The sequence below is a fragment of the Thrips palmi genome, unplaced genomic scaffold (assembly GCF_012932325.1).
Source record: "Thrips palmi isolate BJ-2018 unplaced genomic scaffold, TpBJ-2018v1 HiC_scaffold_5, whole genome shotgun sequence".
NCBI classification, from domain to species: domain Eukaryota; kingdom Metazoa; phylum Arthropoda; class Insecta; order Thysanoptera; family Thripidae; genus Thrips; species Thrips palmi.
Genome location: NW_023144632.1, coordinates 13,227,763 through 13,253,372, shown reverse-complemented (window position 1 = coordinate 13,253,372; position 25,610 = coordinate 13,227,763). Strand labels below are relative to the sequence as shown.

The 25,610-nt window shown below is 64.6% G+C and overlaps 1 protein-coding gene across 1 annotated transcript in view; it reads left to right on the top strand.

Annotated features, from left to right (window-relative positions):
• The first annotated feature begins 1,326 nt into the window (after window positions 1–1,326).
• LOC117650427 (myocardin-related transcription factor B-like) overlaps window positions 1,327–25,610 on the top strand; it is a 29,219-nt gene continuing 4,935 nt past the window's right edge. Inside the window, exons 1-15 of the mRNA XM_034393850.1 lie at window positions 1,327–1,371; window positions 17,842–18,153; window positions 20,914–20,979; window positions 21,068–21,199; window positions 21,296–21,463; window positions 21,571–21,751; window positions 21,908–21,970; window positions 22,199–22,511; window positions 22,637–22,756; window positions 22,842–23,091; window positions 23,181–23,504; window positions 23,915–24,154; window positions 24,462–24,784; window positions 24,914–25,132; window positions 25,217–25,590. Coding sequence (XP_034249741.1) covers window positions 17,985–18,153; window positions 20,914–20,979; window positions 21,068–21,199; window positions 21,296–21,463; window positions 21,571–21,751; window positions 21,908–21,970; window positions 22,199–22,511; window positions 22,637–22,756; window positions 22,842–23,091; window positions 23,181–23,504; window positions 23,915–24,154; window positions 24,462–24,784; window positions 24,914–25,132; window positions 25,217–25,590 — 2,942 coding nt within the window. The 5' untranslated portion in view covers window positions 1,327–1,371; window positions 17,842–17,984. The remainder of the gene's footprint in view (window positions 1,372–17,841; window positions 18,154–20,913; window positions 20,980–21,067; window positions 21,200–21,295; window positions 21,464–21,570; window positions 21,752–21,907; window positions 21,971–22,198; window positions 22,512–22,636; window positions 22,757–22,841; window positions 23,092–23,180; window positions 23,505–23,914; window positions 24,155–24,461; window positions 24,785–24,913; window positions 25,133–25,216; window positions 25,591–25,610) is intronic.

Genomic DNA, 25,610 nt, shown 5'->3' with positions numbered 1-25,610 from the left:
CGTTGGGCCCTGGAGCGGGCCGCGCAACAAGTGCCCGGGGTGGCGCCGTGGCTGCGCGGCTTCTCCAGTGGGGGGGGGGGGGGGGGGGCAGCGTCGCGCGGCGTGTCTCCTCTGACACCTGTGCGGCGCGGCTGCGGCGCGGCGGCGGCGTGGCGGCATCGCCAGAGACAGCTCTCAGACAGCTCGGCTCAGCTTGTTTACCCAGAGGGGGTCCTAGATGTCCTCTTCTCTTTGACGGTGGGCTGCTGCGAGTCCTTTGCCCCGCTTCGACCTACCACGGCGTCGACTTGGTGGCAGGCGGTGTGTGCGTGTGGGTGCAGTTGTTTTTCAAAGACCGGCAGGACACACACACACACGCGCGTGGTATGCGTTGCCTAGAGACAGTAAGGCTGGGTGTTGTGCCGCGTCGCCGCGTCGTCGCGAGCAGAGTGTCAATGTGTCAACTGGGAACTAGGTTAGTCTGGCCTGTCCCTCCCCGCGGCCCGTCAGCCCGTCGCGGCGGGTGGCTCTTTCGGCCAGGAATCATGACGACATTAATGCCCCTCCCCCTCCCCTCGCCCCGGCCGTCCGAGGCACGCAGCGCATTGACTGCGGACGGGGTGCGCTCCCACTGCACGGCCTGCTTCGGGCTTCAGGCCCGCGTCCATCGCCGACGGCGGGCTCGAACCCACGCCGCTGACCGGGCGACCCCACCTCGCACGCACGCACCCTTGTTGTTGTCGCCGAGGGCGGGGCGGGGCGCGGTGGATAAATCTCGGGCGAGCCCCTCTCGGAGGACGGCGTCGACGACGGCGTCTCGCGCGGAGCAGCCGCGGCGCAGCCCAGGGCGGCCTCTCTCTCTCCCTCCCGCGGCGGGGGGCGGGGTGCCGGGGCTGAGTCAGTGCGGTGGTGGTGCGGCGGGCCGGGCCGACGGCCAGGCCGAGGGGCGGACTCAGTTGGGGCCGCACCGACGGCCGCACCGCGCGCCCAGGACGACTGCAGGCGGTGTAGCGGCGCAGCGAGGCTCGCGGCGTGCGGCTCGACGTGACGGTGTGGCGATGCCGGTGGCGTGACGTGACGGACTCTGACGGACCTTGACGCCGGCGATGGGCTGAGCGAGGGAGGCCGCCGAGGCTCTCTAGCCGCCATGTAGTGCGACTGCTCGTCGGGCCTGCTCCTGCTCGCGGGGCCGGCCGGGCCTGGATGGACTGCATGGCCTGGATGGCCCGGGCGGTGTGCGCGCGCCGATCGCGCCCATCGCGGTGAGCGCGCCGAGCGCCGAGAGCGTCGTGGTGGTCGTGGTGCAGCCGGGCCTCCAGCCTGTCAGGATGCCCGTGAGCTCCCTCCAAGCAGACGAGTCGCCGCCACCGAAACGCTGCAAGCTTTGTCAAGGTAAAGGCGCCGCACACTTCGTTCGGCAGGCGGCCCGAGAGGCGGCCGGACGGACTCCGCCGCCCAGGTGCGGGTGCGGTGCGACGAGGGCAAACCGCCTCCTGCCCGCGGCGATCTGACGTCCTTCCGTCCCGCAAGGCAAACGATCATTTGTGGTCCAGCCGTCGGGGAGCGCCTTGCGTGCAGGCCGTGCCGCGGTACAGCCGTGCGTGCAGGTTGCCTGCTCGCCGGGCGCTCCCGCCGGCACCGCGCACCGCGCACCGCGCCCCACTCCAGCGCTGCGGCCAAGGCCTGCCGGCCTGCCCTGCCTGCCAGTCTGTCTGCCTGCCTGCCTGCCTGCCTGTCTGTCTGTCTGTCTGTCTGTCTGTCTGACACGTTACCCGCTGAGAATCCAACTGCACATTGTGTCTGTTCGAAAGCAGGGGATGCTTCGAATGGCCTTTGACCCACATTTTGCCGGGCAGTGGTTTCGGTTTTTTGTCCGTCTCTCTGCACCCACTTTCCGTTGTGGCCGTTGCTCGGCCTCTTGGACAGGGGGCAGACTCCTCCTCCAAACGAAATGAACCGCGTTTCAAGTTAGCGATGTATGATTCTAATTTACCTCTGCGCCTCTCTTGTATCGCGTCCATATGTTAGTATACAGTGTATACAGTTGATGTGCTGGTCCCAATCCAATGGAGCTGGAACCAAGATTTGTATGTCGAGTGGGGGATTCCAAGTCCGGCCAGTCCGTCCGAGCAGAACGGGGGATGATGGTTCGCCGGCAGCGGCATGAAGTGGGGCCCATGGCCCATGGCTCATGGCACCCATGGCATGGCCCAGCCGCCGCCCCGCCCTGCGCCCTGCCTGTCGTACAATGGGCTGGCGCGGCGCGCGCGGCGCTGGCACGCACCGACCAGACTGACGCCGAGGCCCGCCCCGCCCCGCCGGCATTGTTGGCGCGGGGCCGCCCTGGCCGCCCTCAACGAGTGCCTTCTGCTGCCGTCCCTGGCCCCGCGGTTCGGCCCCGGCCTGGCGGGGCGTGCGGGGCGTGCGGGGCGTGCGGGGCGGACGCCGAATGCCAATGTGAATGCGCCGCGGAGGCTGCCGGCTATCAATCGCAGTGTCGCGTCGCGTCGCCTTTCCCAGGCAGCCGCCCGCCGGATGGACTGGCAATGCGAAATTGGTTTCCGAATCGCAGTGTGTGTGGCGCGGCAGGGCGGAGCGACGCGGCGACGCGGCCCGGCACGCGGTGCACATCGCAATGACGGACAGATCGCCGTGACTGGGCCAAGTCCCCCGCCGTCCCCCACCGCCCCCCGCCGCGCGCCAGATGGTCAAGCGGGCCGAGCGGACCACTCCGCGCCATCGGGCCGTCTCGTTACCGCACAGCGCGCAGCGCGCAGCACCGTGGGTCCTTGAAATTGGCGGTGCGGGCTGCGGGGGCTGCAGGCGGGGCCAGGGGGGCTGCACAGTGTAGTGACCGGGGCGCCCCACGTAATTGGTGCACATGCAGTTCGGCGCGCTCCTCGGCCCGGAGATCGGCGTGGCCGCGTGGCGGTGCCAGCGTGACAGTGCGAGCAGCGCGACGTCGCAGGCGGGCTGACAGTGAAGTGACGTTACTAATCGCCCTGACGGGGCGCTGCGCCGCGACGAACGGACCGACGGGCGGACAGACAGGCAGACGGACGGGCAGACAGACGGGCAGACGGACGGGCAGACAGACGGGCAGACCGTACGCGCGGGCTTTGCGCTTTGCCCTTACTTCCGTGGTTAAATTTAGTAAGTCGTGCCAACGTTCCGCGGGGCCGGTGGGGCCGGCGGGCCGGGGCATGGCTGCCCCTGCAGGACCATAACAGTTTGGCAATCAGGGCGCAGGGCCGGTGCAGTGCAGGGCTCGTTGCCCCGTCCCGGAATGCTGTCGCTCTTGCAGGTGGTGGCGGGGCCCTGGCGGGGCCCTGGGGGGTCGCCAAGGGGGTCGCGGTCGCAGATGGGGGTTCTGCGCCGTCAACGTGGATTGCACGACAGCAAAACTCCACGGCACAGCAGGAAAAAATAAGAAAGGGGTCGTCGGAGCGCCACCGACCGGGAATGGAACCCAACTCGCGTCGCTACCAATGTATCTTACACTCATACCGCTGGACGTGGCGCGGTGTCAAGCTGGGAGCAGATGGCGCCGTGTGTGCGTGTGTGCGCGCGCGCTCGCTACCCAGGCAAGGCTACTCCACTGACTCACACGCCGTCCGTGTGGCTGCAGTACGGGCTGTGGTCGGTCTCAAATGTAACCGCGGTGTGTGTGTGTGTGTGTGTGCATGCGCTCGCGCGTGCTACTCTGGGGGGCGACGGCGGGGCAGGCCGAAACCATGACGCAACGACGCATTGCCAGCTTACGCCGCCCTACCTGGCGAGGCTGGCGGGGCTGGCAAGGCCCCTTCCCGTCTCCCCCTTTTTTCCTGCCCATGATGCGACGAATCGCCAGACGACGTGCTTGGCCTGCTTGGCCTGCTTGGCGGTGGCGGACCCTCGCGGCAGCAGCTCCCCGCCACGACCGTCCACTCGCTCGCCTGCTGCCCGGGCGGCCCTACTGTAGCCCTTGTAGCCCTGCTGGGTCCAGGACGCTAATGTAGAGCCAATGCCTGGTGGGGTTGGCAGTGGTGTGCCGGGCTGCCGTATGGCTGTCATCTCCTGCTAGCCTGCTTGCCCGCGGCGCTGCCCCCGGGGGCGGGGTGCGTTAGTCAGCGCGGGCGGCACGGCGGACATGGCGGCGCCTCGGAATGCGGAGCGCAGAGCGCGGAGACGTAGCGGAGGCCTCTTATTCAATGCGGAGCGCGGCGTTCGGCGAGCAGCTCGCCGTTTGGCGGTTGAACCCGTTCCGGCCGCGCCGCGCCGCGCTGACTGCAAAGGGAATGCCTGCGCGGTGCGCGCTGCCCTACACTCGCACCACTGCGTGGCGTGGCGGCGGGGCGCGGCGGGGCGCGGCAGGGCGCGGCGCGTTCTCTGCGACATCCCGAAATAGCCTCCCCGCGGCGTGGACACGACACTCCTAGCCACGCCAGTGAAAAAAGGGCGGCGGAAACGCGTTGGAAAGATGAATGAGTGACGCGGGACGTTTCGCTGCCGCAATTATCGTCGCCGAGGGGTCGTCGTCGACGTCGACCTGTTCGTCGTCGCCGTCCTGGCCATCCTGGCCGCCGTGGTGGCGGCCGTCCCCGACAAATGGATCCCCGGGGCCGCCCTTGATCGTCTTGGAGTCCTCAAAGGGAGCAGAAATAGTCGCCGCGGACCTTTGGTCGGGTCGGACCCTTGATGGACCCACGGAAGGTGCTCTAGCAGGCCGCTGCCTCGCCGCGGGGCGTGCGTCGCCGAGTGCGTCGCAGCGCCGCAGCGCCGCGCCAGACGGGCCGGCGGACGACGCTGGCTGCTGGTGGCCGCTGGCTGCTGGCAGACGTCGCCCCGCATGACGAAGCGGTCGGACCAGCACCGCGTCGAGGGTTGTGGGTGGCCTGGTTAGCGCCCGGCCTGTGGAGGCGGAGGCCTTAGACCCCAGCAGAGACAAGGCTTGGCTTGCCCCTCACTTTGGCGTCGCGGTGGAGGGCGTCGCGACGAGGTGCTGGCTGAGAACTGGTTGGCGGCGGCCGAGCCGGCGGCGTTGTTGAGGAAATGACCCCTATTGTCCCGCGGATGTTAATGTTGCATGCCGATGACATTGGCAGATGCTCTTCCACTTTCCATTTAGCTGGCCAGTCGGCCGGGCTTGGGCTTGGCCGTCGGCTTGGCCGGGGCCCAGCGGCCGCCAGCGGCGCAGGCCTCGGCGCCTCGTCCTCTTTTATTACCCTCCTTTTTGTTTTCCGCAAATTGGAGCCGCCAGCGTGTTTAAGTAGTGTCTTCGCTAAGGCGTCGAGGGTGTCGCGGCGATGGCCGCGCCGCTGCCGTGCCGTGGCTGCGTGACCGCTGACGGTGGCCGCGTGCTGTGCCGTGTGCCCAAGTCACTAAGCCACCCTGATCCCAGCGACCGTCCGGGATTCGCGTTCTACACACTCCGCTGCTCTCATTCGGGATGTCCTTGCACTTGCAGACCACGGACTGGGGTGGGGGTCACTTGCCTGGCGGTTTGGAGGCGGCCAGCTGCAGGCACGCCTCAGCGCGTCGCCGCGCCCCGCGCCGCCACACCGGCCCAGTAAAGCAATGGCCTGTGCTGGCCCCGTTCCCTTCGCCCTAACGAGCCACGCTGCCTGCAGCCCTGCCTGCAGCCCTGCCTGCAGCCCTGGGGGCGCCGGGGGCCTTCCCCTCGGGGCCCTCCGCTCGGGGCCCTCCCCTCGGGGCCCTCGGCCGGCCGCGCACAATGGCGGCAGTCAGAAAGGACGTCCACCACTTCGAATTATTATTTGACGCCTTCTCTCGGTGTCGCGAGTCAAGCAGCTCTTGGGCCTGGAGGGCGAGGGCGTGAGGGGCTCCGCGGGGCCGTCCACCTCCTCGGCGCCTCGAAGGGCTGGCTTGGAGCCGGGCTTGAAGCCGCTTGAGGCTGGCGCCGCCGGTTGCCATGCGCCGGGTGCGGGCTCGCTCCGAACGAAAAGCCTCTCTCTCTCGCCCCCCGTGGCGGCGATCCGCGGGGGTGCGAGAGAGACAGAGAGACCGTGGAGCTCGACGTGCGGCCGCGGGGCCGCGTGCGGCGTAGTGTTGTCACGTGTGTGTGTCGCGGTGTAATAAATGGTTGACAGGGGGGTAATGGCGAGGCCGCCAAGGCCAAGACCGCCCCCTCCGCGCTCCGCCCGCCGCGCCGCCCGCCGCGCCGACTGCGAGGGGTGGCAGTTAGGCTTTGACGGGTCGTGCTTTAGGCACACTTTCACTGTCGAGCTCGCCGGGCCGGGCGCCGGGCAGCAGGGCCGGTCCCCGCGGGGCTTTGCCAAATTTTGCGCACGAATCCACCGTCCGCCGCCGCGATTGGAGCCAAATCACTCTCGCTTTCGGGCGGCGCGCCACGTGGCCGCCCGACGAGCGGACCGAACGGACGGAACGGGCGGAACGCGGGGCACTGGTGGGACTAGTGCGACGCCCCCCATCGCCGCATGGGCTTAGCCGGCCCCGAGGGCCAAGGGCCAAGGCCCCCTCCTGCAAGACGGTCTCGCCGGGCAGGTGCAGCGCGATGCGGGGGGATTTATTTTCCATGACAAAACGAAACATTCTAAATGTGGTGGGTGCACTGTGTGCGCCGCTGCGCCGCTGTGGCAGGTGAACAAGTGGCGGCACAGGTGGACGCCCGCACGCCCGCGTGGACGCGAGCCCAGAGCCCACCAGTTAATTTTCCGCCATCATCTTTTTGTCAGCGACGTGCTCGCAGCCCCGCGGCCCCGCCCGTAGCCCACCGCGACCGGATCTGACGCGGGGCGAACTCGCCCTAGTACTCGCCGTCCATAGACAGTGTTTGAATTTGAACGCGCGAGTGTAAACAAGCAAGCCCCCCCCCCCTTTTCCACCGGGCGAGGAGGTGGCAGGAGGCGCCATGCGTCGCGGCACACAGTGGGCCAAGACCGGTGCAGGCGGCCAAAACTTTACATGCGTTTTGAGCTCCAGAGTCGCTGAATGGGACTCGAACCGAACGTGTCAGCCCACCAATGGATTGCTCTCCGAACGAGGTGGGGTCACCCGTTCCGTTCGAGTCCTGTTTAGCGAATCTGGAGCTCAAGGCGCGTCCAGTCCAGAGTTTTGGCCGGCTGCGCCGGTCTTCTGGCCCACTGTGCGGCGGCAATGGCAAGAGGCTGATGCTCGTGGCTCGCGCGCCGTGCTTCGCCGCGCTTCGCCGTGCTTGGCCGTGCTTGTGGCGCTTGACCCGGAAGGGTGGCCGACTGGCATGATCGCGCTGGCTGAAGCGACGAAGCCGGTTTGCTTTACTTGAGATGGGTCCAAATGGGGTGTCTTTTTTGGCAGTGCCTTCCCGGCCGGCATTTCTCTGGCTGACCCAGTGGCTGGATTGGCTCGGAAAGGCATGGCCTTTGCTCGCCTGGCTTTGCCTGGCTGGCTTCGCGAGCGGCCCAAGCGGCCCGGTGTTTAGAGAAGGGCCACATGGCCGCGCCCCGCCCGCCGCCCCGCCCGCCGCGCGGACCGCTGCTGTCGGGAAGCGCCTGCTAAACTCGCTGAAAACCTCAAGGCTGCGCGGTGCTGCGCGGTGCTGCGCGGCCACCCTGTAAACACGCAGGGCCTTCCCCGGCCTTCCTGCCGCGGCCAGCTGCTGGCCATTGCCGGGCGCTGCCGTCGTCGTGGGCCCGCTCCGTGGCCCAGAGAGCTGTACTCGTCACCCGATCCTCGGGGTCCAGGCGGTGCTGGCGGTCCTCGCCGTGGCCTTTGTCCCGGATGGCGGCCGGCTCATTCTAGTTACACTACACGGCCTGGCTTGGCCTGGCTTGGCCTCGCCGCGGGTCTGGAAGTGAAGCTCATCGGGGCCACGACCAAGGCCCCAAGGCCTCGCCGATGCCCCCGGAGTGCGGCGCCGCGCGGCGGGGCACCGCGTGGTGGGGGACAGCAACGCCTAATTGTTTCCCCCGCTCATTTTCATGTTTTTGACTCTTGGGCCCAGAAAGTTGTTTCTTTTGGAGAGAGCGTGGCCGGGGCCCGGTGGTGGCGGGCGTGCTGGGGCTTGGACACAAACAGAAACGAGATACTTCGTGAAAGGGCTGAGCTATCCAAACGGAGCGCGGAAGTTGAGGTTAGTCCCTCGGTCCCTCGACCAGGCGGACGCGGCGACGCCCTTGAGCCTTTAGCCCTTGCAGGCCTTGCAGCGGGCTGGCGAGGTACTGCATAATATGACGAGGTGGCCTGGTACTCGCACGCAACCTTGGCAGTACCTGCCGGCGCGGAGGGCGGGGCGGGGCGGGGGGCACCGATACGAGCCCGCATGTATGTCAGGCCCCATCTGGGGCGGGGGCGGCGCTCCTGCAGGCCCGCCGAGGCATCCCCGGGGGCGAGCTTCGCACCACGGCCTGTTCCCTCCCTGACCTGGCCGCTGGCGGCGCCGGGGGGCGGTGCGACCCTCCGAACGCCCCCAGCGAGGGGCGGTCGTCGCAGGTGTGCGCCGCGCTCCGCCGCCCGGCCCGTCCGCCCGCCCCCCTCCCGCGGCCGCGACTTACCGCGACGCGACGCCGGACCGGCAGGGCTGGCAGGCAGGCAGCCAGGCGATCGCGGCGGCCGCGGCGGCGAGCTGGCGACAGCTTTCTCTCGGCGAGTGCACCAGCTGAGCGGTGCGGTGCGGCGCGGTGCCGGCGATCGGGTCGGGGGAGGGGGAGGGGAGGGGAAGGGCCACATGGCACATCTCTATCGTCCGCGGAGCGCGCTGCGCTGAGCGGGCCGAGCGCTCTAATCCCCGTGGCCCCGTGGGCTCGCGGATCCGTGACGTCACGACGCGTCGTCTGCTGTAATGCGGCCGCGGGGTCCGTAGGCCGCGGGTGTTTCTCAAGGCGGCGCAACGATCGGTCCGACGCACCGGAGGCTGAGGGCTGAGGCTGCGGCTGGTGCCGCGTGCCGCCTCGAGCGTAGGCACCGACAGGCGCGCCGTTGTCGTTGCCCCCGGGGTTGCCGATCCGTCCGACTGTCACAGCGGATCAACCCTCCGACTCGTCGTGGCACTTGGCCCCCTGGTGACGCTGGCAGACCCTGGGGGCCCTTGGGGGGCTCCTGGGAAGCGAGAGTGATTGGCGGACGAAGGGACACGGGCCACTCAGAGGCAAGTTGAAGCGGCCCGTCCTGCTGCGCGGCCCGAAAGCCACGCCGTTGCAACACCGGCTGCTTTTGCGTTATTACTTATTTACCTGCCGCGGCCGCTAAGGGGCCACTTTATTGAGCTAGTCGTCCTGCGGTGAGCGGGTCCTGCAGGTCCTTGCCGTGCTGGCCCATGCGGTCTGCCCGGGGTGGCCGGGGTGCCCAGCCGAGTCAGGCCATGCGGTCGGGGCCGGGCCGGGCCGCGTTGATTTTGCCCGCGCGTCCGCCCCGCACCCACAGGGCCATGCAGGCCGAAGTGGTGGCGGGGCGGAGCCGCTGGTTGAAGGGAAGGGCTTTCCAGGCGGATTGCCTGTCGATTTGCGCAAGCGCGCAGTGTTGTGGCCCCGTCGGCCCTTTGCCCTCGGTCTTGTCCTCGGCGGCACTCTTGAATGGCCAATCGGCGGCGCGCTTGGCTCGCGACGCGAAACACGGAGCCAGCGTCCGGGACGTCCGGGAAATGGGGCATTGCCGACATCGCTGCAGCCTCTGGCTTTCGTTTTCGTTTTCGTTAATGCTGTTTGCTTGTTCTTGCAGGTGAGGAGCCCCGATGACCGCCGCCGCCCCCTCCTCTTTGGCCGCCGCGTGCGCCGCGCGCTCCTGGACGCCGCCACTGTGTGAGTCACGCGTCGCCGCGCGTCGCCCGGCCGGCCGGCCGGAAGGACGAGAAGCTCCCCGTCACGCCGCACACCTGGCGTGGCCCTGGCCGTGCCCTGGCCGAGGGGCCGTGGGGCCGAGGGCGCCCTGGTGGAGGGCAGGACGTCCTGAAGTGACGCGCTGCCCGTGACAGACGGGTGGGGCCGAGTGGGGCCGTCGACTTGGTACTTGTCCACCGCCTCCTTGCGGGGTAGGGCTTCCCCTGACGGCCCGCAGACTGATTCCGAGACTCATTTTCGTCTCTCTGGCCCTTTCTGGTCCATACGGGACGCCCCACGAGTGCGAGGAGACAGAGCGACAGAACGACTCTCGGAATCAGTCAGTCTGCTGGCTGCGCCTGGCTGGCACGGCGGTTGCTTTTCGGGGGAAGTCCCCCCTTTCCCCACGCCCGTGCGAGGCGAGACGCCGTGCCGGCCGTGCCTAGCCTCGTCAGCCTCGGCTCGAAATTGGCGCTGTTTATCCGTGAGGTAATAGGCTGAGCGGGCCTGTCCACCTGGAGGTTCCCGCCCCGCCCCGCCCCGCCCCACCAGGCCGCGGTACCGGTACCCGCAAGGCGGCCCGGACCTGGGCCCTGCGACCATATGGCGGGGCGGGGCGTGGCGGGGCCGCGAGGGCCTCAGAGTGTTTTGGCGGTGCGACTCACAAATCATGCGCTGGGCGGCGCCGACGAAAATAACACACCTATGCCGTCCTATGCGGCGCTGCGCGGTGCGCGGTGCGTGCGCATGGCGCGACACGGCCGTGCGACTCGCCGAACCTGGCCCAGGCCGCGGGGCGTGGCGGCGTGGCGAGGCGCAAGGATGCGCCGCAGTCCTTTTCGGGTGGCAGGCAAACAACGTTAGCGGGCGGTTCAGATCGAAATGAGGGCCTCCTCTATCCCCTAGCCGACCCGCTTCGGCCGCTTCGTGGAACGCCGCGGACAGGAACTGCGGGAGCGAACGGCGTCCTTGCGTCCGTCTGCCAAGGTTTGTTTACCAACGTCAACTCGTGCCGCGCCGCCCAGCTGCCACCATGCTGCCACTCGAACTATTTGCGAACGAGGGTCGTCCGTTGTCAGCCCCGCCCGACCCGGCCGCGCTAATGAAGGGAACGAGTCCGTGGCACTGCGAATGTCCGGCCCAGTCCTGCCCAGCGTGGAGGGCTAGACACGCGGCCTGGCTGCGAAGGAAGGGACAGACTTGTGCGGAGCGCTTGAGAGCGAGCGAGAGGTTCCGCCCTCGCGGCCCTCGCGTCGTCTCCAGCCTCTGAAATCCCTGGTCCTGACCGCCCCTTTGGGTGCGAGCGAGACGGAGCCACGAAAGCATTGTTGAGGTTGGCCGCCCGGTCGGCCCCCGCCGGCATGACTGTGACGCGGTCGTGAGGGAGGAGGGGGCTCCGGGCTGCCGGACTGACGGCCTGGCGCGGCGGCGTGCCCGCTCCGGCCGCTCCGGCCGCCTCCTCAGTCGGCGTGTGTCCCGTCGAGTGTCGAGTCCGCGGCCCCGTCGGCCCCGTGCCGAGCCGTGTCCTGTCCGAGTGTCAGCGCGTCTCGCGCGATGTGCTGTACGTGTTAAGCGGCGCCGTCGAGGGCCGCGTGTGCCGCGCGTGTGTGAGTGCAGTGGTTGTGCAGTGCAGTGCCCCTTTGTGATGCAACTGGCCTGATGGATGGCCCTGACGGCGCGGTGGGACGCTCGGTGTGTGTAGTTAATCAGTGGCCGCACGTCTAGTCACTCTAGTGCACTGGCAGGGCGGCTAGTCGAGCACCCCCTTCTGTAACGCCCCTGGCGGTGTTTGTGTGTGTGTGCAGTGCGACAGTGTGGTGCGCCACCCTCCACCATGGATTACTCGCCGCGCCTCGTCGCCGTCCTCACCAGGTAAACGGGAGGGGGCTACAGCCGGGGTTGCTTGCAACCACCACTCCCCACAGCCCACCTTGCGTGGCTAAAACGCCTGCACAGGCAAGGCTCACGCCCACAATCGTTGCAGTAGTTGGTTGGTCCACCCCTTGAGGGTTGTCTGTCATCCAGGGGTGTTCGGACCCCTGAGGGTGCGACGGGCACCGCGCTGCCGCGATCCGTGTGCCGCCGCCGTGGACACGCGCACATGTGCCAACGAGTGAGAGCGAGACGGAGAGAGGGATGGAGATGGCACCCTGCGCGTGGGCAGGTTGGCCAGGGCGAGCAGCGTGTCGATGCACGCCGTGCACGCCGTGCACACAGCGGGCCGGTTTTAAGAGGCCATAAAGCGCTGGTCTCGCCGTTGTTTGTGGTGTTTGTCTTTTCGATATGAGCTTCGCGCCGCCCCCGCAGACGCCCTGCCCCGCCAGCCCCGGGCCCAGCCCCCTCGCCAACGGCTAGCCGCTCTTTCCCCTGCTCGCTCAGCCGGGCCGTCATGAATCCTCCTGAAAGCCGACGGATGCATTTTTGGACACGCGAGCATCACAAGGTTTTTGTGCCTGCAACGTTGACTGCACAGCATTGTGCGAGCGGTGTGAGGGCCAAAGATGTGCGTGTAAACCGGGTACCTCCTCCCGCCCCTGTTGGAGATGCGTGGCCGTCGTGGCCGCCCTCTTGGAGCAGGCGGAGAGGTGCGGCCGGTGCCGTGGTGCCAGCCAGCCAGCCAGCGCCCTGGCCGTTTTGTCGCAATTATTCTGCGAGGGCGGCGGAAGGGAGGTAAGGAGCAAAGTGGGGCAGACGGCATAGAAATAGTGGACGGGGCTAAGGCGTGCGGCGGCGCGTCCTAGGGGGCCTAGGGGGCCTAGGGGAGTGGCCACCGGGGCCACGGACTGCACACGAGAAGGGGTCGAGTGCCCGGCGGCCGGGCCTGCCGGGCCGCTGGAGTGGGCATAGAGCCAGGCACTTACGAGCAGTACGGGCGGTGCTGGTGTCGTGCCATGAACGTCACATTTGGAGAAGTGTACCTAGGGGTACTTACAGCCGGTACAGCCATCGCGCGATAGTTGTACCCCCTACGGATCGACTGCGCCGTCACTGCCACGCCGCCGGCGGTCGAGGTGTCATTGGGTATGCCCTTCCCGTTGGTCCTGGCGGGTGGCGGATCGCGCGCGGCGACAGGCTGGGCCTGCCGGCCCGCCGGCCTGCTCTCGCCTGCCCCCGTACGTACGTGACCGACTTTAGGCCACTTTTAGAGCGACCCCAGCCCTCCCGCGCGTATTTGGGCTAGGGCGTGGTTGGTCTTTGGCAGGCGCCTCTCGGCTTGCTCCCCTCCCCACCTCCCTTTCCCCTCTCTCTGTCTCTCTCCCTCTCCCTCTCTCCTCTCCACCTTGCCGGACTTCCTGACGAGCCGCGCTGAATCCCCGCCTCTCCAGATCCTGTATCTGCCGATGATGTCAACGCGCCGCCGCCGCTGCCGCCACCACGTGGGCGGTGCACGCGACGCGCGACGCTGCAGCGGCAAGGCGGCAAGGCGTAGGCAGCCGGCTGCTTCCGGAGGATCGTCTCGTCGCTCCGCTTCTGTCGCGCTCGTATGACATTCCGATGGAGAGTGAGAGAGACAGAGTGCCAAAACGATTCTTCGAAACCCCCCCTGCTAGACAGACCCCAGCAGTGCAAAGCGGAAAAGTACTGCAAAGTGACGCGTGGGAGGGAAATTTCGCGATTTGCACGATGCACCCACATTTCAAAATTCGTCGACTTAGTTTGCTGCTTTTTGCGTGTGGCGCCGCCTTGTCCTTCGCTTGCAACGAGACGCGGCCGACAATAGCCCTCGCCACAGCCTCGCCGGGATCCTCGCACCTCCGCGGCGCCGTCCGCAGCCGCCCGAAGCCGTCCGAGGGCCAACAGGTGACGCCGCGGCGCCGCGCCGCGGTCTCTTTAATTTCCAAATGCTTTTGAATTCAGTGTCACGGTTATGCCCGGCGAGTTGGCAGCTCCGCGAGCCAGGAGGGGCAAGGCAGTCGCAGGCTTGGTCGCAGGCGCCGCGCCCGCCCCGCCCCTTCCTCCTGGCTTGTTTTGTGTGCGTGTGTGTTGTGGACACGCCCGCGGCCTATCGGCTCCCATTTGGTTGGACACCGCTCCCCCCTCCTCCCCCATGCCAATCGGGCGCAGTTCAAGGGCCGCCCTGCAACGCCCTGCTCCGCCATGCACCACGGAACTGGGTTACGCGCTGCGCGTGGCAGGGCGTGGCGGGAGGGGCATTTCTGTTTGTCCGGCTTTGTGGCACTGAAGGCTGCAGCGGCGAGTCACGGTGTAGTGAACGCACGGCGCGGCGTGGCCATCGCGGCCGTTGGCGCGGCGGATTGGGCGACTACTGACGCGTCCTTGGTGCGGGGCCGTGGGGCCGTGGGACCTGCCGAGGGCCAGTGGCGGTGGCCTTGCCTGTCTCGCCTACCTTGCCTCTTCCGGCACGGCCCCGCGGCCGCTCGGCCGACGTCGGGGTGGTGCACGCTGCACGACGCCGCGGTCCTCTTTGAAGCTCTGACGCACCGGATCTCGAGTGCGCCAGTAAAGTCTGCGCGGCGCCCCCGAGCCGTCGCCGCCGGGCTGGCTGGGGCTGGCTGGGGCTGGCCGGCCGAGAGTGTTTGCAGATGCAGGCGATGCGGTGCAGCCTTGGCCACACCTGGCTCGCCGCGACGCGCTGATGGGCCGAGGCCCTCGACGACGGCATGGCGTGCCGCATGGCGTGCCGGCCGTGCCGCGGACCCCCAACGTCCGACCCCGCCCTGCCCCGCCCCCGACGGCTCGCTGGCCGGCGGAGCTTGGCGGAGCGCGTCGAGTCGAGGGCCCAGCCCGGTATTCTGGTATTCCTTTCCGAAAAGGTGCCAGGCTGTGTAATTTGCTCTGCGGAAGAAGTGGCGAACAAGGTGGCCGTTGATGCCGGGGTGCGGGTTGGGCCGAGGCTCCCCGCGGGGCGCCCAGCGCTCCCAGGCGCGGGGCCACGCCGCGGGCAGGTGTCCGTTAGTGCCATAAATACCCCGCGTCAGCACGTCAACCTCGACGCAGTCTCGACGCGGTCTCGACGCGTTTGGAGCACTTGCACCCCCATGGCGGGGCGGGGCCGGGCCGTCCGGGTTGGGAGCCGTCGGGGGCCGGGCCGTCGGGGGTCGGGGACGCCCTGGGGGACGTCTCGGGGACGGCCTGGTGTAGTCCGGTGCGGCCTCGGCCTGTGAATTTATGGCGGCGGGTGCTCGTTGCGGGGCGGGCGGCAGTGGCGGCAGGCGAGGCGCGTGAGAGGCGTTTAGTGGCCCGGGGCGGCGGGCGGCGGCGGACTCCGCGGAAGTGTTATTCTTGGCGTGATTTTAGCGGATTAAATGATAGGCCTGACGCCTGCCTGCCGGGCCTGCCCACGCGGCGACGCGACGCGGCCCAACGGCGAGGAGAGCTGTCGCCCGCACCGCTTGCACCGCCACAACGACGGACCTCGGCAAACCCTTGGCGCCCTTGGCGGCCAGCGCCAGCGCCTCGCAACCCTTCCAGCACGTCGCTGCCGCTGCCGCGTGCAGCACGGCCAACTGGCCGCACTCGAGGCCGGCCCTCCCCACAGGCCCATCCGCCGGGCCGCGCGATAGTGTAGTCCGCGCCGCGCCCGCGCCTCGCGGTACAGAATGTGGCGGCGAGGCGGCGCGGTCAGATATAAACACCGGGCAGACACCGAGAGGGACGCCGTGCGGCGCGCGACACACGCCACGCCAGCGGAGTGGTGCTGCAAATTGGCCCGGCGGAGGTGCAGGCAGCAGGGTCGTCTCGATGAGGGTGGCCCGCCCTGCCGCCGCCCTGGCCACTGATTGGACCTCCAACTGCAGCGCGGTGGCCGTGGCGACCAGCAGGGAGACGAGGGTCCTCAAACAATGTGCCTTCTTGTGTGTGTGTGTACGCGCGTGAGCAGACCAGTCGAAGCCGGCTGGAATGGTAATGAATGAAGCACACGGGTTCGCCCACGCCTTTCCCTGCGACGCAAACACGCGCACGCCGGCCGCACGCCGGTGAATGAAGCCAGTCCCCCCGCAACGCGAGGCGAGGCGGCGCGGGGCGGAGGGGACATTCGGCGGACGGCCAGGCCAGGCGGGTCCAGGACCTGTGCGCGCGGCGCGCCCACCGCACAACGCGCTGCCCGCGCCCCGCCCCGCCCCGCCCCGCCCGCCCCGCCGCGGCCTTCCCGGTCCGCCTACCCAGCAGCACGTCATCAATGCACTGCCGCGGATCTGCGGACCTGCCGCTCCTCCCGCTTGCCTTCGGGCCTTCGGGGCAGTCCGCCGCGACGCCGGCTCTCCACCACCATGCGGCGGTCTGCGACACTGCAGACGGATGTCTAGATTCGTTTTCGGCGCCCGCGTGTCTCTCGCACTCGTGGAGTGATTCCGGTCTACTGCGCCGCGCCCTTGGTGGCGCGGTAACAAGCGAGTGGGAGCTGGCGCGCTGGCTGGCTAGCCGATTCCCAATCGGGGCGTTAGGCCAGACAGCAGGCCGCACTGGCTGGTCATTATCCATGTCGGGTCGGGGCGAGGAGGTGGCGCCGAGGCGACGCGAGGCAGGGCGTCGTCGGCCTCGTCGTCGGCTGGCCCCGCGCCCCGCGTCCGAGACGCTCGCTCCACGGCCACGCTGCACCCGATAAGTGCCCCCGCTTCGCTGTGCTTCGCTGTGCTTCGCGCCCCGCCTCTCCGATAAAAAGGCAGCTTAGTGGCGCGGCGGCGATTTGAACCCGCAACCCACGCCGCCACGCCGGCCGGCTGCACCACGCCACGCTGTGCGCTGTGCCACGCTGTGCGCCAAGTGGGCTGCAGCCAGGCTAGCCGGCCAGGCCATGCCGCCGCCATGCCGCTGGCGGCACGGGCCGAGGACCCACACGGCAAAAAGAGAGACGGAGAGATTGGCATGCCCAGCGCTGCAGGCTGACGTTGCTTTGGTCGCTCTGTCTCTCCCGTGGTGCGTGCCGTGCGCCGTGCGCCGTGCGATGGAGCAGGGCGACTCGCCCGCCTGGAGGCTGGAGGATAATTCGGCGCGCCGCTTGCCTCGCGTTGTTTAAGGTGGTCAGGGAACCGGCGGGCCATCCGCCGGCGACGCGGCGACGCCCTTGCGCGAGGTAAGGCACGTGGGCGGACCGGGCCGCGAGGGCCGCAAGCCGAGCTAGCCGAGCTAGCCGAGCCGGGACCGAGCCGCGACTCCCGAAACAAAGACCTTCCGCTCAGCTTCTGCTCCAAGCTGCCTCCTGCTTGCCTTCTGCCTTAGTGCGAGGCGCAGCCCTGATTGCAGGGGTCGCGGCCAGCCAGGCGCAGCCCGGCGTGTGCCGTGCCCTCTGGTGTCGTCGTCGTTGGCGCCTCAAGCCGCCGCGTGCACCGCGTGCACCGCGTGCCCGGCGGGGAAGGCAGGCCTGGATGCGAGTTTGCCAGGCTTTGCCCGGCTTTGCGAGGATTTGGCCGGCCCGTGATGCCGGCTCGTCGTGCCGGCGGTGGGCGGCCCGGCACGGCCCGGCACGGATGGGGGCGACCCGACCCACGCGCCGCTTCGCCGCTTCGCCGCTTTGTCGCCCGGGCCAGCCGGCCAACAGGCTTATTCCGGGCTGTCTCTCTCGCTCCCTTGCGGGACGCCCCGTGAGTGCGAGAGAGACAGAGCGATGAGAGCCGTGCTCGGAATGAGCCTGCTGCCTCTCGCGGAAAGCAGGGATCGCTGGAGGGACCGGGGAGCGAGACGGCCGAAGTTCCTTGGAACCGCAATGTCAGAGAGGCAACGTATTACACGAGTGGCAATCGAACCACAGTGTGTCAGATACGAACTAGCCTGGCGAATCTCCCCTATTTCCTCAGCCACCGCGGCAACGGTTTCGGACCTACAACCGATGCGATGCAGACCCGACTCGAGCCATGGGACCGCTGATTCGATTTACTCCAATGTCTTTCCACACCTCGTTAGGTACCCCAAAAATAGTGAAGAAGTTGAGCGTAGCGTAAAGCGGCCCCGGGACTGCATTCGGGGCCGCGGGGGCCGCGGGGGCCACGGGGACCACGGGGACCGACCGGGAGCCACCGCCACCTGGCGCTGTCGCGCGCTGTCGTGTCGGTCCGCTCTCGGCTTTCCGCTCCCAGCTCCGTGCTGCCCTGCTACGCCGCTACGCCGCTACGCCACTGCACTGTCTGACGCCACTGTTTTCTTGTTGCAGAGTCGGGCCACTCTGTAGAGGAGGGCCAGGGCCCCGCGTCGTGGCGCATCCCTCTGGACCAGGACCTGCTGGACACGCTAGCGGCCATCTACCCGGACTGGTTCAAGGAGAGGCCCGAGCGGCTGCCCGAGCGGCCGGTCGTCATGGCTGAGGCGCGGCCGAACCCAGCCGGGCCCAACCCCCCAGGGCCCAGCCTGCCCGGGCCCAGCCCCAGCGCCCCCGAGCCCAGCCCCGAGGTCAGCCCGCAGCGAAGCCCCAAGGCCGAGGTGGACGTGACGCCGCTGCACAAGGCCATGGACCGCAACAAGGAGTGTAAGTACCGCAAACCTTCTTTTACTTCTGTTTCTTTTTTTGCCAGGTCTCGCAGTCTTTTCAAATTATTATTTGGTGCGCACGGCGTGTTGATTTGGGCGCGGTTGGCAGTGAGTCGCGGCGCGCGGCTTCCCCGGGGAGATTTTCATCCCGTCCGAGCGTGCCCGTCTGCCCAGTGGCCGGGCCGGCCGGGCCGGCCGGGCGGTCTGATACATGGGCCCCTAGACCTTGACTCTGACTACATGTTGATACCGCCGTTCGGTGCGTGGGCCGTGGGCTGTCCGCATGCTGGTGGTGTAGGGCGTAAAATACCCGCACAGTCCTCCCATGACAGCTCTTCCTCGCTCTCTTTAATTTTTTGTTTCGCCGCAGAGCCGGGCGGAGTATTGACTCTCTGCCAATTCTTATTTCCTTTTTCTTTTTCCGTCTGTCCTGCCCTCACTTTTGCGCTTTTGTTGCGCCCAGAGCAACACGCCTCTTGTCGGGGTTTGAGGGGTTTGAGCCCATTGTTTCGCGCGACGCTAGCGCGCTAGCGCAAGCCGCGCAAGCTTGGCATTCGGGAAGAGGAATTAGGCGATCGCTGCCGTGGCGCCGAGGCATTCCGCCGGGCCGCGGGGCTGCCGCCCGCCGTGCCCGCCGTGCCCGCCCCAGTGGCCAGCCAACAAGCCAGGCCAGCGCGGCGTGCACGGAGTGCGGTGTGCGGCCTGCAGACTGATTCCGAGAGTCGTTTTCATCGCGCCGTCTCTCTCGCTCTCATGGGGCGTCCCGTGTAGACGCGATAGAGACGGAGCGATGAAAACGACTCTCGGAATGAGCCTGCTGGCCGAAGGGCTGGCCGAAGGGCACGGCAGCGCTGCGGCGAGGGTGGCGGAAAGGACGGACTGGGCGGAGAGGGCGGCGAGGAGGCGCGCCTGTCGCCTCAGGCTCAGGCTGTGCAGTGCAGGTTGCGCAGGACGCCGCTGGACGCAGAGATGGCAAGACGTGTCCCGCGGCAGGCAGCCTGCAGGCAGCCTGCAGGCAGCACGCCTCGCCTCCCATGTCAATGAAGGCTGGCTGTGCGGCCGGGCGTCCGAGCAGCCGCAGGCAGCCGCAGGCCGTTCCCAGGATCCACGCGACCCTGGCGCTGCGCGGCGTCGCCAAGTCTGAGTCGCGGCCTGACCCACATGTCGCTATCGCGCGGCAGCGCATGCTGCAGTGCTGGCCGGCTGATTGATTTCGAGAGTCGCTCTGTCTCGCTCGCACTCGTGGGGATCCCTGTAGGGGTGCGAGGGAAACAGAACGACTCCCGGCCCCGGCGGCGCGGCCACCCCGCTGGAGGGAGCGCCCGCGGCAAAGCACGTAGGCCGTGCCGCCGGCCAGGCGTGCGCCGCGCGTTGCCTACCCCAACCTTCGCAGGCGGCTATCGCTGCGAGGCGAGGCGGCCTACTCGGCGGCCTGCTCGACGAAGCCTCGCGCCAGCGCTGTCCAGGGCAGGGCACGGCAGGTGCTTGTCGATCCCTTGGTCCCCGGGCTGGCCTGGGCTCAGGGCTGCCCGTCGCATTGTTTTGCCGACAGATGGTCTTGGCAGGCGCCACCGTTCCGGCAGAGAGCTCCCCCCGTGCTCGCGCTCGCGCTCTCACAAGGGGGAAAGAATTGTCGCGGCTCTAAAAGAAGGCGTCCATTTTATTGTTTTTGGCACCGGGGAGTGGGCCGGCGCCGACCGGGCCCTTTGCAGCTGTGGTTACGAAATGCACGTGTCTGAGGGTGGTCCGAGCCACGACGCGCCTACACGCCGACGCCCCGCCACACCCCCGCGGCTCCACCGCCACTCCGCCTCACGGCGCAACAAGTGCATGGCCGTGTGGCGGCCGCGGTAGCCTGCCGATGTCGCCGCCGTGTCGCCGCCGTGTCGCCGCCATGGCCGACGACGTCCTCGTCTTCTCAGACTGTCCTTTACCGCGGGCCGTAGAGACTAACGAGAAATGCTCCCAATCGAGTCTTCGCCTCGGCGACTCGACAGAGTGACGGGTCGCGCGGACTGCAGGGCGGGGAGTCGAACCCGTGACAGTCTACAAATGGGGTACGGAAGGCGGCACGGCAGCGCCGCGGCCACGGGATGATGTCGCCCGGCCTTGTGCCACATTTCGGCTGAGTGACTGCTGGGCCGCCCCGCCCTCACCGGCGGGGGAGGGCGGAGGAAGGCCGCGCGACAGGCGGTGCGGCGCGGCCCGAGGTGCGACACCCCATAGGCGTTAGTCTGTCCGCGGGGCACTGTGCCTCGCCCCGCCGCCCCTCGAGGTGGCACGCGGGGCGGGGCGGGGCACTGTGACTCAGAGGGTAGGTGGTGTCCGACGGGCCCAAGTGAGCCGCGAGTTACGGCGTTATGGCGGCGCCCACGTCGCCCACGCGAGTCACAACGAGGCGGTGCCGCGGTGCAGCGGTGCCGCGGTGTGTGGAAAGGGGGGGGGGATTTATTCCCAGGAAGTAGCGGAGACTGTGCGGTCCGCGGCTGGGGCAGTACAGGGCAGTGCAGTGCAGGCACTCGGGGTCCCTTTCCTTGGCAGCGTTGCCGCTGGCTGCCACGAGGGCGGCTCGGCCTGGCTCGGCCACCATGTGGCAGGACAGGCAGGCAGGCAGGGCAGGCAGGCCTAGACGTCGACGCGCTAGACGACCGGCTCGCCGGCGGTGGGCCACTTTTACGATGTAGGCGGGGTGTGGGATGAACGAAGGTGATGGACATGGGTTATTGTCGATTAAGCGTCAACTGTTTTCCTGTTTCAGCTTTGAAAGTAAAACTCATGCTGAGAAGGCCTTACACGCAACTGGTGGCTCAAGGAATAATGCCTCGTAAGTAGCAGTGCGCGCCGATAACTAGCTGTCTTGTTGCTTTCTCTCCCCTCGGAGTTTTAATGCGTTCCTTTTCTTTTCTTTCCAGCCCTCAAAACGCCACCCGCCTTCCACGAGCAGCGCAAGCAGCTGGAGCGCGCCAAGACCGGCGACTTGCTCAAGGCGAAGATCCAGCAGCGGCCCGATCGGCAGGAGCTCGTCAGACAACATATCTTGGAAGGTGCGTTGTCCGCTCGTGTGTTGGTCTTTCTCTTCTCGATTGAGTGCCACCCCGACTGACGCGTACTGACGCGTGCTGCGTTCCTGTCTTCCGCAGCCGACATGGACCACGTGGACCCGTCCCTGGCGGAGCGGCAGCGGATGCTCAAGAAGTGCAGGCTGGCGGATTCGCTCAACGACCAGTTGGCCCACCGGCCGGGGCCGCTGGAACTCATTCAGAAGAACATTCTGCACGCCGACGAGACGATCGAGCGGGCAGTCAAAGGTGAGCATGCTGCGGCATGGCCAGGACATGGCCAGGACGCCAGGCCTTGATTTGCTGCTTTGATTTGCTGAACCAACCGCGTGGCTAACGCGTTCCTCTCGTTGCAGACGGCGTCATCCCCTTCAAGGCGACATGCGAGGGCCACAAGACCAAGCCGGCGCACCCGCACCGCTACATCACGATGGACGAGGACTCGCAGAGCTCCGGGGAAGGCAGCGTCCTGTCCCCGCCAGGGTCCGCCCCCACGCCCGCCCCGGCACCCGCGTCCACGCCGACGCCCCTCATGCCGTCGCCCCTCGTGCCGGCGCCCGTCATGCCCACGGCGTCGCCGCCCTTGCCCACGCCCGCCACGCCCGCCACGCCCGCCACCCTGGTCGCCTCCGTGCCGCCGCCCGTGAGCGCCGCCACGGCCGCCACGGCCGCCACCCTGCTCGTGCCCAGGAGGCTGTCGGGCGCGGACGTGCTGGAGACGGCCGCCGCCAACGCGGGCATCGTGACGCTGGCCCTGTCCATCGGCAGCCCCAACACGGTGGTGGTGACTTCCCCCGCGCACATGCTGCAGCACCAGGCGGCGTTGCCGAGGCCGCCCAGCGCCAGCGCGTCGCTGCAGGTAAAGGCTGTCTATCTGGTTGGTTAGTGTGGGGCCATGGACAGGAAACATGTTCATGTATACGTTCTTTTGCCGTTGCAGACGCTGTGTGGCAGCACAGGGTCCTCGTTGGCCACGGTGCCGAGCCCCATGTCGCTGGCCTCCTCCCTGGCCTCCTCGACGTCCAGCCTGAGTCCGCTGAGCTCGCTGAGCTCCGTGTCTTCGCCCCCGAGCTGCTCCGTGCCGAGTCCCATCACCCCGCGGCCGCCTCAGTTGGCCTCGCCCGCCCCAGTCCCCACCCCGAGCCTCGGGCCCCTCGGCTCCCATACCCACAGCCTACCGCTGCCCTTGCAGCAAGAGGCCATGCGGTCCGGAGCCCCCGGCAAGGACAAGAACAGGAAGAAGTCCAAGAGCAAGACGCAGACCAAAACGAGGCCTATGAAGTTTCATGAGTATAAGGCATGTATTGATCCCTCTTATGTGCATTTACACACTAATTATGCCTTATCAGAACGCTCTTCTGCTGAAGCTGTTTTTATTTTTGTGTTTCTTGTTTATGTAATTTATGTTTTGGATGTTCACAGGGCCCGCCCAACGCTCATAAAACAAGTGTTTTGAGCTCGTCGCCAGTTGAAACCTCATACGAACTGTTATTACAGCAGCAACAGCTCTTGTTGCAGTGCCAGCTGGATTGGCTGCACAAGGTGGGTAAACTTGTAAATCAATATCCTCTGTATTCTGCACAGCATTTGTTTTATGTTAACAATTACCTTTATATTTTGTTTTTAGTACCCTCAAATTATCTTGCCAGCTACTCAGAAATCATCGTCTAGCACAGAAGTCTCAAGCAGTTCTTCAAACAATTCCTTAGGGTCCAGTGTTTCTGTTAGTCAGACACAAACACCTGTCACATCTGTGGCAGGTGTTTCTAGCAACGGTACTCAACTAGGTCTTATAACTGTAACATCTAGTATCCCAAGCTCTGCAACGGGTGTTGCAGTCAATTCTCTTGGAAGTACTGCTGGTACTATACTTGGTGGTAAGTATAAGAACAAATATCTTAAAACGCAACAAAAAAATGACTTAAATTGGCTCGACAGGATTCTAATTTTTGTGTAATTATTGCAGTGGGCAGTGGCAGTGGCACATTAGTCTTAACAACACAGCGTAGTGCAAGCCCTCAGAGTGCCAGAGCTACTGTTCTACCTGCTCCTGCACCCCAAACAATCACTGTAACTTTACCTCCACAACAACAGCAGCAAGCACAAGTTGCATTGCAGTCTTCGTTGCAAGTGTCCCAACCTTCTCTCGAGCCTCTCCAAACTGCCCCTCCGTCTATCTCCCCTGGTGTCTCTGCCTCTGTCCCCACTCTCTCCGCTCAACCTACTCTGCAGACAGTACCTCAATTACCGACCTCAATCAAGATTCTTAGCAAGTTAGAGGATATGAAAGGTAAATCATCAGATTTTTCTTATCTACTTTTATGTGTGTGATTTTTTTAAATGCTTAATGTTATGGCTTTGTTGGTGGTATTTTTAATTCTTTTTGTTTTGTTTGAGGAATTGTGTAAATAATGATTTTGGAATGACTTACCTACTCACTTCTATCTTTTTGCTCAAAATATTGAGAGATTAAACCAAAAAAATAATAATATTATGTGTAATTTTAATGCTATGTTTTTAAACTGAGAATATTCTATTATGTTTTAAATCCTACTAATTGTCTCTTCTTCTTCGATGTTTCTTCATTCTTATCCTGAAAAGGATTTCTCTCAATGTTCATTCTTTACTACTTCACTCCGAGGTCTGTAACCTTACATAGTTACTTCAAATGTAGTGAACTATGTGTGGTTTTATTTTCAGTTTGTGATTTAAAAATGGAACTGAAAAAGCGGAATTTGCCTGTGTCTGGATCAAAGCCTCAACTCATTGAAAGGATTCGTAATGCGGATGCGGCGGCAGCAGCTGCTGCTGCTGCTGACTGTAACAGCCCTGCTTCACATACTTCATCTACTGAAAGCAGTCTAGCTGCCCAGCCAATGGATATTCAAATGGATGTCACAATGGATACCCCCCACTCCTCAACTGAGGATTCATTGTCTGGTAATAAATACCTTCATTTATTGAAATTTTCTTTAAAGACATTATTTTTTGAGTTGAGACCTTCATACTTTCTTCTATGATACTAAATCACCTGGATTTGCAGTGATGACTGCTTAGATTATTTTGCTTGTTAACTCATAATGTTAAAGAAACCAATAAAGCAAACTGTTTGTTTTGCATGAATGTCAAAATTAGCAGTGTTTGCATTGACTTTTTTCACAACTAACTACCTTTTACTGCAGAATTAAGTTTTGCTTTTGATTATAAGCAGGCTCTTATTTGATGCTGAAAATTTTTATGTCCATAGGTTTTTCAGCTGATACAGCATCACAGCCCTCTCCTCCACAACCATCATTCGCAGCTCCATCGGCTACAACAACCTCAGACTCAACACCCAGCTCCATCAATAATCAACAAATGTCCCCAGTTTCTCCTCCTGCCACACCTTCACCAAGCAGCTCTGTTCATGAAATGGACACAACCCCCATTTCTCCAGCTCCAAGCCCAGTCTTTCGTGAGGATTTGATAAGGGAACAGCAGAGGCAAATAAAAGAACTTCAGAAGCAGGTTAAGTTACTTCAATCACAACAACAACAAGAGATTCTCCGAGCCAAGGAAATTAACAGTCGGGTAGGCCATTGGACACTCTTCTATCTTTTAATGTGAAATTAGCAAAGAAGATGGAGACCATCGAGTTCATCTTCTCGATTGACTCCTAGAAAATTTTATTTCATTGAACATGGTTTTTTCATTCTGCAGAAACTAGCCAATAAGACATCTGATGCTGCTACCATCATACCAGCCAGTGGAACAAATGGAATATCAACAAGCCTGTCGGATCCTAGCAAGGCAGCTGTCAAACAGCATTTGCAAAATAAAATACAATTGCAGCAGCAACAGCAGCTGCAAGTTCTACAGCTTCAGCAACTTCAACAGCAGCAGTTGCAGCAGCAACAGCAACTGGCTTTACAGCAACAGGTATGCATTTGTGTGCCTGAAAGAAAGCCATACTATACTGCATTTTTTATGTTAATTTCTACTTGGTGCTTTTAATTTTAGCAGCAGGGACTGAATGCTAAGGCAAGCTTGGCTGCATTTTTACAGCAGCAGCAATCTTCTTTGCCCTCAAACAATAGCAACAACAATACCAATAATAACAATAATAATACCATCATTAACAACAATAACAGTCTAAATAATCTGAACAACAATCTCATAAATAAGAAATTTTCAAAAACTTTAGTTGTGCAACCACAATTGCAACAAGTTGAACATGTACAGCAGTCTCTTCCACCGCCACCGCATCAACTGCAACAACAACAGGCAGCTGCTGCTGCTGCACTAGTCCTCAACCATATCAACGCTCAAAATAAAAAAGGCTTACCAAGTTTATCTGCACTATCTGGAATTACTGGAGCCAACTCTAATCACCAGAGGTGAAAGAGAATTGTAACTG